Source organism: Equus quagga, chromosome 1 (genome assembly GCF_021613505.1).
Source record: "Equus quagga isolate Etosha38 chromosome 1, UCLA_HA_Equagga_1.0, whole genome shotgun sequence".
Classification (NCBI taxonomy): Eukaryota; Metazoa; Chordata; class Mammalia; order Perissodactyla; family Equidae; genus Equus; species Equus quagga.
Window position 1 is genome coordinate 19,389,471 of NC_060267.1, and position 13,743 is coordinate 19,403,213.

The 13,743-nt window shown below is 38.6% G+C and overlaps 1 protein-coding gene across 1 annotated transcript; it reads right to left on the reverse strand.

The window, feature by feature from the left end:
* Window positions 1–4,682: 4,682 nt before the first annotated feature.
* On the reverse strand, window positions 4,683–5,633 carry LOC124228179 (olfactory receptor 8S1-like). The gene has a single exon (XM_046642510.1). It carries the CDS (start codon window positions 5,631–5,633, stop codon window positions 4,683–4,685), a length of 951 nt encoding a protein of 316 aa, XP_046498466.1.
* Window positions 5,634–13,743: the final 8,110 nt, after the last annotated feature.

Here is a 13,743-nt window from a genome sequence, read left to right on the forward strand (position 1 = left end):
GATAGAAGATGTCCCACTGGAGTGAAAGCAGAAAGAAGTGTGAACTATTCACCTGGTCTTCACGCCACCTCAGAATTTCTATTCCATTCCATGAATACATATGTCTCTTTTCAGCCTGCTCACCCTACATGGATCTTACAATCCTTTTACATAGATTTTTAAAAAAATCTACCCTCCCTTCCTCCCCAGAAGTCTTCCCTCACTTGATTGTCAACCGCACAGCATCTGAACCCTGAATCAGTCTGTCTGTGCTCTTTCCCCATGTGGCTCTTCTGAAGCAAATAGCTCTGGAGAAGTTTATTTAGTTTTTCAGTCTAGTCTGTGACTAATTGGTTTCATCTCCTTGAAATGTCCCTTGCTTTTATCCTGTAACACTACTGGTCAGATTATGTCTATTATACTTCCTGGAGAAGAGAGACTAATCATCTCTGTTTTCCTGAGTCACACACTCTTTCACTCTCGATTCAAAACCTTGCAATAGTTCAATATTACTCACTAATAACATGGTATATTTATTATATTTTTACTCTTCATGTGTCTTTAATATATTTTGTTGTTTGATTCAAAGGACAGTTTTGAAACGTGTGTGTGCTGGAGAATGGAGATAAAGAAGGAGATTGTTAATTTATATTTTTAACAGTTAAGAAAGAAAACGCAAGATTCAGATTGATAAAACTTGTTCACTTCCTCAATTTGAACAGCCAGGATTTGTATCCACTCCCTCTGAATATGACCAGAACTTATTCTACAGTGCTGTTTTCACAATCCCTCCTGAATAAAGATGAACCTCTCTGGTTGACATATAAGGATTAGCCAATCTTTGTAGTAACTTTTCTACCTGTAAAGAGCCAGTTTTACATGGTCTTGTTTGGGCCCTGGTGATGGGTATTTACAAAGTTGCTTGGGTGGTTCTGATGTGCCTCCAGGCTGTAGAATCAGGGCATAAATTGGTCAGACCAGGCTTGCCATGTTGCCCTCATACTCTTCTATTCTTTGCTTTGACCTCAGTTGATACTCTGTTGAATTCTTTTCCTTTCAAATCTTGACCCAAATTCTACTTGCCCTTCAGTCTTCACTGTAATTTCTACCTCCTCCCTTATACATCTGTCTTGATTACTTCCTTCTCTGCCTGCACAGAGTATGGAAAATAATGACACCTACTATTTTTTTTGGTGTTGATTATGTCTAGGTATTATCAAATATTTAGCTTTTCTCTATTTGAGGATCACAACAAAACTATGGGGGCAGGGGTAAGCCTCGTGACCGAGAGGTTAAATTTGTGCCTGCTTCAGCAACCCAGGGTTTCGTGGGTTCCGATCATGGGTGAAGACCTAGCACTGCTCATCAAGCCATGCTGAGGTGGCATCCCACATAGTAGAACCAGAAGGACCTACAACTAGAATATACGACTATGTACTGGGGAAGCTTTGGGGAGAAGAAGAAGCAGAAGAAGAAGAAAAGATTGGCAGCAGATGTTAGCTCAGGTGCTAATCTTAAAAAAAACCCCACAAAAACTATGGGGGCTGCAATATCTTAAATTTTAAAAAGAGGAAATTGAATCCGAAAATGTTGTGGTAACTTGCTGGTGTTGAGACAGTAAGTGAGTGGATAAGCTTTACAGTAAGTGAGTGAATAAGTCTGTGAAGCTTCTCTGTGGTTTTTTCATCCTGAGCGGCTGACATCCATTTTCTTAAGCACATCTGCTTCTCTCTACTCTATGTTCTCCTTTATCTCTTACTCTCTAAACCATTTTGGACCTTCACCTGGATATCTGTCTTACTTTGGCTTTTAGTAGGATGTGTGAGCTGTATTTCTTTTTTCTCCAAACATGTGGCTCATTTATGGAGGGTAGATTTGGTATTCAATCTTCTATATTATCTTAAATCCTGAACATACAGCAGAATGAGAGACATATTATGGGTCCTCAATATTTGTTGAATGTAGAAAGAATGAAGCAAACAGGACATATGTGTGCTTTGAGGAATATCCCCAGCTTGAATTCTAGTTTCAGAAATAAATAAAACTTGAGGATGACTGGGAAGTGACGGAGAAAGAAAAGGTTATGTAGGATTGTGGGGCTCATTTTGTAGTGGTTGTGAAGGACTGGCAGAAGACTTATCTTCTGTGATACTAATTTACTGCTGAAGATTCCTGCCCCTCAGGGAGAACCTACCAACTCATTTTGGTCCACAATTGGAGGGTTGCTTAATCTTGACACTTATTCATCTATCCATTGGATAATTTATCAGTTATCCATTTATTTAGTCATCTGTCATTTATCCACTTCATTATCCATCCTGTCTGTCAATTCAGTCATCTATTCATCTATGTCTCCATTCATTTATTTATCCATTGCTTCATCAATTCTCCCATTTATCTAATTATTTAAAATGTTATGGATTTATTTGTGCAAGTCCCTCTACTTACAATAGATTGGGCAAACAACCTTGCTTAGCCTTTGTTGAACTGTTGTGTGAATACACTCATTAGTCCTGTTTTATCAGTAGTACTTTTGCAGCATCCAGGGCTGAATTCTCATACTGGTTAATTTTTTTCGTATCCAACTTGAAATCTCAGACTCTATTCCTTCATGAGTCCTCTTTCCTAATATGGTAACTCCTTACAGTAATCTTGACCTGTCAACTAGAACTCTGAATCAAATCTGAATTCCCCAGCTTTCACGTGGGGAATTTCACCAGTCTCACATTGTACTTGCCCAAAGAACTCACCATAATAGATTCCATCCCTGCTAGGCCAGCCAATGCCCTGTTTTTTCCAACTTTCCTTTCTTTTCCTATTTTTTATTTAGACAAGTTCCCATACTCCCACCCCTAATCAGAACCCATATTCAAGTTACCTCTCAGTTGTGTTGGGTGAGTAATTTGAAACCCAGCGTGGTAACACAAATTGGTTTTGCAGTGAAGGTGGAAAAGTCAATTTTTTCTGTCTCTGAGTTTGTAAAATCTTATTGAAATAAACCATTTCTTTGCATTCTTCAGTAGTAAACAGTCAATTCAGTCCATTCACTTTGATGAGAAAACTTCTCACAGTTTGTAATTCACTGTCTGATTTTGGCCAGGCATTTGCTCCAATTTTTCCATATTTACTCTCAACGTAGACCTGGCTACAATCTCATTTTTGTTTCCAGCACTCAGCCTGAGAAAACTCCAGGATATCCAAATGATTTTGAAGAAATTGTGAATTAGCAATCCAATATTTCAAAACCTCTATCCTTTGCTAATGGCCCACACAACCCACTAGGAAGGCAGGTAGAAGCCCAAGTAATGAGATTCCATGATCTGCTAATCCTGGCTCCCAGTACAGATCCTCTGACTGGAAACAAGTGAAGAGAGGGCTTCATTTCAACCTGGGAGTGAGAGGTAAGCATTAATTTCAAATTCTCTTCACTTACCTTGTGAGAGGGAACACAGTGGCTTCAATTCACCTTGAAGTTGAATGCCTATTTTGAAATTCAGAAAAAAGTGAAGAGAGAGAAGTTTGGATATTTACATAGAGAAGTAGAGAAGAAAGAGGATCCCAGGGTCATCATCTTAACACAATCTGTAATTTACCAATTTGCCTGGATAGCTGTGTTGAGCACGTCTCATCTTTTGTTCATGTTGAATTGTGCTTAGGTAATTTGATCTGATTCGTAACATTCAGGGAAGTTATGGAAAGGGGATTCTGAAGAGGCAGTTTGAGGGCACTGGGTGCCTGGGTGGGAAAAAGGACATCAAGAAGAGGCAGGGGCAAAGAAAGGGAAGGAGAAGACCACCAATCTAATCTGCCATATACTTAAATTGGAAACAAACCTTGTGTCCCCAGACTTTGGAGACTCTTTCCCCAAAATCCCTTTATCCTTACAACTCAATATTGTGCCTTACAGTGGAATTTTAGGGAAACCTTCCATCCTTCACTGCAGCCCCAAGCAGTCATTGTATTTTGACCAGATTAGGCACATCCTAAACTTAAGTTAACCAGCGGTTTGTATTGCCCAGCTGGCCTGGATTTCTAGTTCTATTCTTCACTCTCTTACTCTTTAATTGTACTTCCCCTTTTCATCTTGAAACTATGTCTTACCCTCTTGAACCTAACATCTTGCTCAAATAGCAAAATACCTTTCTACTAGATTGTCTATCTTATGAAATCATTGTCTTGATAATTATTTGTTTTATTTTCTAGAAGATTTTAGAAACTTGCTTTTTGTGGATCCCATAATGGATCCTCCTACATCTGGGCTATCTTATTTCCCTGAATGATCCTACCTTTCCTGGGCCTAGGTGTCTCTAAATCCAAATACCACAGTTAACTACTATTGCTCTTCCCTCCCTTCTAATCCTCTCGCCTCTCCCAGATTGAAGATTCAACAGGTTTGTTTTATATGCTCCCTTCTCTTTCTCCCATGCTGTTCACTGAACTGCATAGTAAAGAGAAACAGACTTGGATGAAGACTCACCAAAGCAACCAAAAGACTATCCAAGGAAAATGGCTGGATTAGTATGGTTATCTGATGCTTTGCCCTGCCCCTAAGCCAGAATGAATCTGAACCATCTTTCTCCACTTTATCTCCAAATAGCTTTGTGAATTTCTAGATACTTTTCTTAGATCCAATATCAGGACAATCAGGAAATTCTCTTATTGTCAATTAACAAGATATCTTGCTATAGTCAACTAACTCCACATCATCTTCTGTCTTTGGTCAGCATATATTGGAGATATTTTCTAAAGGTCCTTCTCACAGCTGCTTTCACCTCATTGTTCTTCAGGCTATAGATAAGGGGATTCATTAAGGGAGTGACCACACTGTACTGTACAGAGAAGATCAACTCCAGTGGTGAACCTGAAGTTGGCATGATATAGCGAAGGAAAGCTGAACCATAAAACAGGAGCACTGCAGTAAGGTGGGATGAGCAGGTGGAGAAGGTCTTGATTCTGCCTGAGGAGGAGCTGATACCCAGGATGGTGGAGACAATGAGGGTGTAGGAGAATATGATCAGGAAACAGGTCCCTAGCCCATGTAGGAGACTGGAGCAGAGCAGAACAGTAAAACTGGTGGAGATGTCAGAGCAGGACAGAGGGAAGAGAGAGGGTAGCTCACAACTGTAGTGGGGAATGGACTGATCCCTACAGAAGTCAAAGTCCAAAGCTAGCAGGATATTGATGAATGCATCCAGAAAGCTCAGTCCCCAGGAGCCACACACCAGCCCCTTGCAGAGCTGGTTGCTCATCATTTGGCTATAGAGCAGAGGATGGCAGATGGCAACATAGCGGTCATAGGCCATCACTGTGAGAAGGCAGGCTTCAGTGCCCCCAGTGTCAAACAAAAAGAAGACTTGAGCTAGACAGCCCTCCACAGAGATCGTTTTCTTCTGAGACAGGAGATTCTCCAGCAGCTTGGGCAGGGTGACTGAGGAGTAGCAAAGATCCAGGAAAGAGAGGTGACTCAGGAAGAAGTACATGGGTGTATGGAGGTGAGGATCAGTCCTGATCACCAGAAGCATCATCAGGTTTCCCAGCAGAGTCAGGAGGTAAATTGCTAGGAACAGCACAAAGGACAGAGCCTGGACATGGGGGTCTGTAGACAGTCCAAGGAGGATGAACTCACTAATGGTGCTGTGGTTTCCCAATGCCATTTAAAGAGACTGCAGTCTAGAAATAAAAAGAACAGGGAATGTCTTCATCGAAATGACAGAGTATGGAGCTCCAAGCTCTACAGAAACATCAAAAAACAAACAGAAACTGTCAGACCAACTTTGTCGGCATTCTAGGAAAGAGTTAAAGGTTTACAGGAATGAAGTGAACACTGTATCAAGAAAAAGGCAGCTTAAAAATGGTAGGAGAGCTTTTTGGTATTTTTACTTGCCCTTTGCCTAACCCTCTCCCAGGCTCAGTGGCCATTTTGAAGACAACAGCCCACGTTCCCATTGTGAAACCCTGGTGTTAATTCCAGAGGGAGTAGAGCAGACCTTATTCACAAATTATTGTGTTTGTCTGTTATAATTTGTCTGGGGTCTACCTGAAGGACTGATGCAAGGTACTTTGTCTCTGTTTCCATAACCTGGAACTCATTCAGGGCTCAAATGTCACATACATTGCTTGAAAACATTGTAAGGCTAATGAAAAACCTGTACCTGCCAAGGTTATGGTTGAAACATGATATAGAACACCTATAGCCTGAGAAGAAAAGCTGCCAAGAGAGTTTTTTTTTTTGAAATTAGAGCACTACTCAGTGCCTGTGCATACCAGGGAATTTAGAAAGCCATATGCATGCCCAGCAGCACTCATGCTCAGAGAAGAGCAGAGAAGACCTTAAGCTTTCCCCTCTGGCTGATCTCCAGTTTCAGTGCAAGATGGAAGTGAATTCTCAGGCAGAATTGTAAACAGTTTGGGAAAATGTTGAAAAAGTGCCTCAGGACAGAGCCAATTTGCAAAGACTGGGAGAGGGGTTTTTTAAAGTTTTAGCTCCTGGCATTCAAGGAAATCTCTGTCAAAAAACTAGTTGAACACAAGCTAAAAGAAAAGAGACTTCAGTGAGCACACAACAATGAATAATCTTTACAGAAATAGTTTGGAGAAGTCATTAAACAACACACAAACCTTCAAATATCAAAAACAGAAAAGGGGAAGAACCTGATTTCTAGAGTTATCACATTATAATATTCATATGTCTAGTTTCAATAAAAAAATCACTAGTGATACAAAGAAACAGGAAAGTATGGCCCATTAAAGGAAAAAAATAAGTTGACAGAAACGGTCTATAAGGCAGCAAAGACAGTGGTTTTACTAGACAAAGACTACTCCACCCCAGCTTTTATTGAGATATAATTGACATATAACATACGTGAGTTTAAGGTGTGCAACATGATGATTGGATACATTTATGTATTGGGAAGTGATTACCAAAATAAGGTTAGTTAATACCACCATCTCCTCACATAATTACCATTTTTTTGTGGTGATAGCATTTAAGATCTTCTCTTAACAACTTTTAAGTATATAATACAGTATTGTTAATTATAGTCACCATGCTGTACTGTACATTGCATTGGCAGAACTTATTCATCATATAGCTGGAAGTTTGTACCCTTTCATCAACATCTTCCCAATTCCCCAACACCTCAGCCCCTGGCAACCACCATTCTACTCTCTAGTTGTATGAGTCCAACTTTGTAGATTCCACATATAAAGTGATATCTACAGTATTTGTCTTTCTCTATGTGACTTATCCCACTTAGTATGATGCTCTCAAGGTCTATCTATGTTGTTGAAAATGGTAGAATTTCCTCTTTTTAATGACTGAATAATATTCCATTGTATATATGTACCATATTTTCTTTATGCATTCATCCATTGACGGACACTTAGGTTGTTTCCATGTCTTGGCTATTGTGAAAATGTTGCAATGCACAAGGAGTGCAGATATGTCTTCAAGATAGTGATTTCACTTCCACCAATGTTGGATCATGTGGTAATTCTATGTGTAATTTTTTGAGGAAACTTCATACTGCTTTCCATAGCAGCTGTACCTGTTTCCATTCCCACCAACACTGCACAATGGTTGCCTTATCTACACAGCCTTGCCAACACCTGTTGTATCTTGTCTTCTTGATAACAGCCATTCTAATGGGTGTGAGGTGCTATCTCATTGTGGGTTTGATTTGCTTTTCCCTGATGATTAGTGATGTTGAGCATCTTTTCATGTACCTGTTGGCCATCTGTATGTCTTCTTTGGAAAAATGTCTATTCAAATCCTCTGCCCAATTTTCATTGGAAATATTTGCTTTTTTGTTATTGTTTGTACGAGTTTCTTATATATTTTGGATTTTGACCCCTTATCAGATCAAGTTTGCAAATATGTTCTCCCATTCCACATCCTGTCTCTTTATTGTTTCTTTTGTTGTGCAGAAGTTTTTAGTGTGATGTAGTCCCAAGTTATGTTTGATTTCTTGCTTGTGCTTTTGGTTTCACTTCCAAAAAATCATTGCCAAGACTAACATCAAGGAGTTTTTCCTTATGTTTTTTCTTGTAGTTTTACAGTCTTGTATCTAACATTTAGGTCTTTAATCCTTTTTGATTTAATTTTTTGAGTAGTGTAAGAAAGAGGTTCAATTTAATTCTTTTGCATGTCAATATCCAGTTTTTTCCAACACCATTTATTGAGGAGACTATCATTTCCATATTGAGTATTCTTGGCTTTCTTGTCAAATATTAGTTGACCATATCTACAAGGGTTTATTTATGGGCTCTCTATTCTGATCCATTGGTCTATATGTCTATTTTTATGCCAGTACCATACTTTTAAATTTATTATAGCTTTGTAGTATGGTTTGAAATTAGAAGTGTAATTTCTCAGGATGGCCTCAGCTATTAAGGGTCTTTTGTGGTTCCACATGAATTTTAGAATTGTTTTTTCTATTTCTGTGAAAAAAGACATTAGAAATTTGATAGGGATTACATTGAATGTACAGATGGCTTTTGGTAGTATGGCATTTTAACAATATTAATTCTTCTGATCCGTGAACATGGAATATCTCTCCATTTGTTTGTGTCTTAAATTTTTTCATCTAAGTCTTGTAGTTTTATGAATGCAGATCTTTCACTTCTTTGGTTGAATCTATTCCTAAGTATTTTCTTGTTTTTTATGCTATTGTGAATAGTTTTATTTTCTTTATTTCTTTTTCATGTGTTTTATTATTAGTATGAGGAAGCACAACTGATTTCTGTACGTCGATTTTGTATCCTGAAACTTTGCTAAATATGTTGGCTAGTTTTAACAGTTTTTGGTGGAGTCTTTAGGATTTTCTCTATGTAAGATCATATCGTATTCAAACAAAGACAGTTTTTTCTTTCTTTCTGATGTTGATGACTTTTATGTCTTTTTATTGCCTTTTTGCTCTGGCTAGGACTTCCAGTACTATGTGAATAAGAGTGACATCTGCAGACAACCTTGTCTTTTTTCTGATCTCAGAGCAAAAGCTTTCAACCTTTCACCATTGTGTATTATGTTAGCTATGGGTTTGTCATATATGGACTTTATTATGTTGAGGTATGCCCTTCTATACCCAATTTATTGAGAGTTTTATAATGAAATTATGTTGTATCTTATCAAATGCGTTTTTGCATTTATTGAGATGACCATATGATTTTTCTCTTTCATTCTATTCTGGTGTGTTTCATTTCATTCTGGTGTATACATTTATTGGTTTGTGTATGTTGAACCATGAACCATGTTTGCATCCCAGGGATAAATCCCAGAGATTTATTCCAGGGATAGATTATGGTGTATGATCTTTTTAATATATTGTTGATTTGGTTTGCTAATATTTTGTTGAGAACTTTTACATCTATATTCATCAGGGATATTTGTCTATAGTTGTCTTTTTTTGTAGTGTCCTCATCTGGCTTTGGTATCAGGGTAATTCTGGCCTTGTAAACTAAGTTTGTGAGTGTTCCCTCCTCTTCAATTTTGTGGAATAGTTTGAGAAAGATTAGTGTTAATTCTTCTTTAAATGTTTGGTAGAATTCATTGGTGAAACAATCTATCTTGGCTCCTTCCGTTAGGAGGTTTTTGACTACTGATTCATCTTGTGCTTGTTGTTGGTCTGTTCAGATTTCCTGTTTTTTAATGATTCAGTCTTGGTAGGTTGTATGTTTCTAGGAATTTACTCATTTCTTCTAGGTCGTACAATTTGTTGGCATATAATTATTCATGGAAGTCTCTTAAGATGTACTTATGGGGTATCAGTTGTAATGTCTCTTCTTTCATTTATGATTTTATTAAAATTTTAAGAGTCTTCTCTCTTTTTGTCTTAGTCTATCTAGCTAAACTTTTGTAAATCTTATCGGTTCTAAAAACCAGTTCTTAGTTTCATTGCTCTTTTCTATTGTTTTTCTCCTCTCTATTTAATTTATTTCTGTTCTGATCCTGGATGTTTCCTTCCTTCTGCTTATTTTGAGATTAGTTAGTTCTTCTTTTTCTAGTTCCTTGAGGTGTAAAGTTAGGTTGTTTATTTGTCATTTTTTAAAAATTATTAAGGTAGGCATTGATTGCTGTAAACTTCCCTTCTAGGACTGCTTTTGCTGCATCTCATATGTATGGTATGTTGTATTTTCATTTTCATTTGATTGAAGATATTTTTGATTTCCCTTTTGGTTTTTCCTTTGATTCATTGGTTGTTCATGAGTGCATTGTTTAATTTTCACACATTTGTGAATTTTCCAGCTTTCTTCTTGTCATTGATCTCTAGTTTCATACCATTGTGATCAGAAAAGATATTTGGCATGAATTCAGTCTTCTTAAATATGTTAAGACTTGTCTTGTTACCTAATACATGATCTATCCTGGAGAATGTTTTGTGTGACTTGAGAAGGATGTGTATTTTGATGCTGGGGCGGGGGGATAGTCTGTATATATCTGTTAGGTCCATTTGGCTTAAGGTATAATTTTATTTCAATGTTTTCTTACTCATTTTCTTTCTAGATGATATACACACTGTTGAAAATGGATATTTAAGTCTCCTGTTATTCGTGTATGTTGTCTGTTTCTCCCTTGATGTCTGTTAGTATTTGTTTAACATAATTTGTGCTTTGATGCATATATATTTACAATTGTTATATCCTCTTGATGAATTGACCCCATTATTATATAAAGACGTTTGTCTCTTGTTGCAGTTTTTGACTTAAAGTCTATTTTGTCAGATATAGGTATAGCTACCCCTTTTCTATTTTGGTTTCTATTCACATGGAAAGTCTTTTTCCATCCCTTCACTTTCAGCTTGTGTATGGCCTTGAAGCGGAAGTGGTTGTCTTTTAGGCAGAATACAGTTGGGTCTTGTTTTTAATCCATTTAGCCGCTCTATACCTTTTGATTTGAGAATTCAATCCATTTACGTTTAAAGTGATTATTGATATGTGAAGACTTACTAATGCCACTTTATTAACTGTTTCCTGGCTGTTTTGTAGTTCCCTGGTTCCTTTCTTCCTTTTTTCCTACACCTCTTTGTGAATTGATGGTTTCTCATAGTGATAGCCTTTGCTTCCCTTCTTTTTATATTTTGTGTATTTACTATAGGTTTTTTCTTTGTGGTTCCATAAGCTTACCTAAAACATCTGATAGTTATAACAATGTATTTTAAGCTGATAAGAACTTAACTTTGATTGCATATAAAAACTCTACCCTTTACTCCCCAACCATATTTTATGTTTTTGATGTCACAATTTACCTCTTTTTGTTTTGTGTATATATTAAAATATTATTTTAGCTATAGTTATTTTTAATACTTTTGTTCTTTAAACCTTTATACTAAAGTGATAAGCATACCTCCAAATTACAGTATTAGATTATTCTGAATTTGACTATAATCTTCCCTTTACCAGTATTTTTCATATATTTTCATGTTATTAATTAGCATTTTTTCATTTCTGCTTGAAGAACTCCTTTCAGCATTTCTTATAAGGCAAGCCTAGTGGTGATGAGCTGTCTGAGCTTTTGTATGTTTGGAAAAGTCTTTACATGTCCTTACTTCTGAAGGACAGTTTTGCTCAGTGGCATTTTTTTTTCTTTCAGCACTTTGAATATATCATCTCACACTTTCCTGTCCTGCAAGCTTTCTGCTGAGAATTCCACTGATAGTCTTATGATGGTTCCCTTATATATGAGTAATTTTTTTCTCTTGCTGCTTTTAAAATTCTCTCTTTGTCTTTGATTTTAGGCAGCTTTATTTTAATGTGTCTTTGAGAAGGTCATTCTGAGTTGAAATTTCCAGATGACTTAATAGTTTCATGAATTTGGACGTCCAAATCTATCCCCAGATTTGGGACATTCATAGCCATTATTTCTTTACATAAGCTTTCTGTCTCTTTCATTCTCTCTTCTCCTTCCAATAATGCGTAGTTTGCTCCTTTTAGTGGTATCCCACAATTCATTTAGGCTTTCCTTATTCTTTTTTTATTCATCTTTTCTTTTTGTAACTCTGACTGGATGATTTCTAATTACCTGTTTTCAAGTTTATTAATTCTTTTTTTCTGCCTGTTTGAGTTGCTGTTGAAGCTCTCTATAACTTCTATAATTCAGTCTTTGCATTCTCCAACTCTAGGACTTCTGTTTTTTTCCCTAATGGTTCCTATTTCTTTGTTGAACTTCTCATTTTGTTCATGCATTGTTTCCCTAATTTCATTTAGTTGTTAACTGTGTTTTCTTTTAGTTCACTTAATTTCTTGAGGAGAATTATTCCAAATTCTTTGTTAGTTCATAGATCTCCATTTCTTCAGGGTCAGTCATTGGAGTTTTATTAGTTTCCTTTGGTGGTGTTTTGTTTCCTTGATTATTCGTGATCCTTGTGGCCTTGTGTTGGTGTCTGTGCATTTGAAGAAGTAGGCATCTCTTGCATTCATAACAGATTGGCTTCAGCAGGCAAAGTCCTTCACCAATCAGGCTGTAGAGATTCTGGGTGGGCAGTCTGGTGGTGTCTGCTGACTGGCTTGCTGCTGGAATCCTTGAGTGGGCAGGTCTGGTGCCTGGGTCAGCAAGTGAGTAGATCTTGTGCTTGAATACCTGGGGACCAGCCTGGGCCTGGTTCCATGGAGGTAGGCCTGGAGCCTCAATTCAAAGAGCAGGCCTGGTTCTTGAGTCTTTGGTGATGAGCCTGGGACCTGAGTCTGCATGGGCAGATTTGGATCCTGGGTTCACTGGGACCAACCTGGCACTGGGAGCATTTGGGTGAGCCTAATGCGGGTCCATGTGGGCCAGTTTGTTATGGGACAGACTGGAAGCCTGGTTTCACAGGTGTCAGCTCAGAGGCATTAGTCATGGGGCCATCTGGGTGCTAGGGTGAGCCTGGAGCCTGGGGCTGCAGGAGTTGGCTTTGTACCCTGAGACCTTAATGGCCAGGTTGAGTGTGCAGGAGCAGATCTGGCACTGAGGCAGGGTTGTAGCCTGGGTCTGTAGGAGCCTGCCTCTAGGCTCTGGCCTTGGAAGTTGGCCTGGTGCTTGGGTAGGTTGAAAGTCTGGATCCACTGTAGTTGGCCTGGTGTTGGGCCTGCCCAGGAGCCTTGACTTGTGGGAGTTGATGGGAGTCTGATCCACAGGAACTGCTGTGGGCTTCAGGAGCTGGCAGACACTGGGATATATTGGGAGCATGGGTTTTTGGAGCCTCTGGGAGCCTGATGTCATGGAAGCCTCTTGAGGTTGTGGGAACTGCCTGGGGCCACTGGAGCTGGCAGGTGCCCTATGGAGTCAGGTCCTGAGTTCATGGGAACCTGCTGGGAGCCTGGTGCTGTGGATACTGTCTGGGACTGCAGGAGCTTGCAGGTAAGAATGTGCTGAGGCCTTTGGTTCATGAGAGCCTTCAGGGAACCACCTCAAGCTGAGAGGATTGGCCTGGTACTGGGGCAGGCTGTCTCTGGGGTTCATGGTGAAGTAAGGTGCTCACTTCACTTTCCTTCTCCCATGAAGAGGATGTCACTCCACTGGGCTTCCCAGGCTTTGGAGAAGAGTGATGTTGGTAATGTAAATCTATATTTTCTACCCTCACCTGGAATTCTTGGCTCTCATGAAGGTGCTTTGTGTGCAGATAGTTGCTCAAATTTATGTTTCTCAGGGGGAAATGAGTGAAAAAAATTCTTATGCCGGCATCATGATTTTGCTGACGTCACTCCCACTCGACAAAGACTTAGGATCAATAGACTTAAATATGCTCAAAGAGCTAAAGAAAACCATGTACAAAGAGCTAAAGAAAACCATGT

Bases quoted from the DNA above. Each gene is read 5' to 3' on its own strand.
- LOC124228179 (XM_046642510.1), bottom strand. From the start codon at position 5,633: ATGGCATTGGGAAACCACAGCACCATTAGTGAGTTCATCCTCCTTGGA.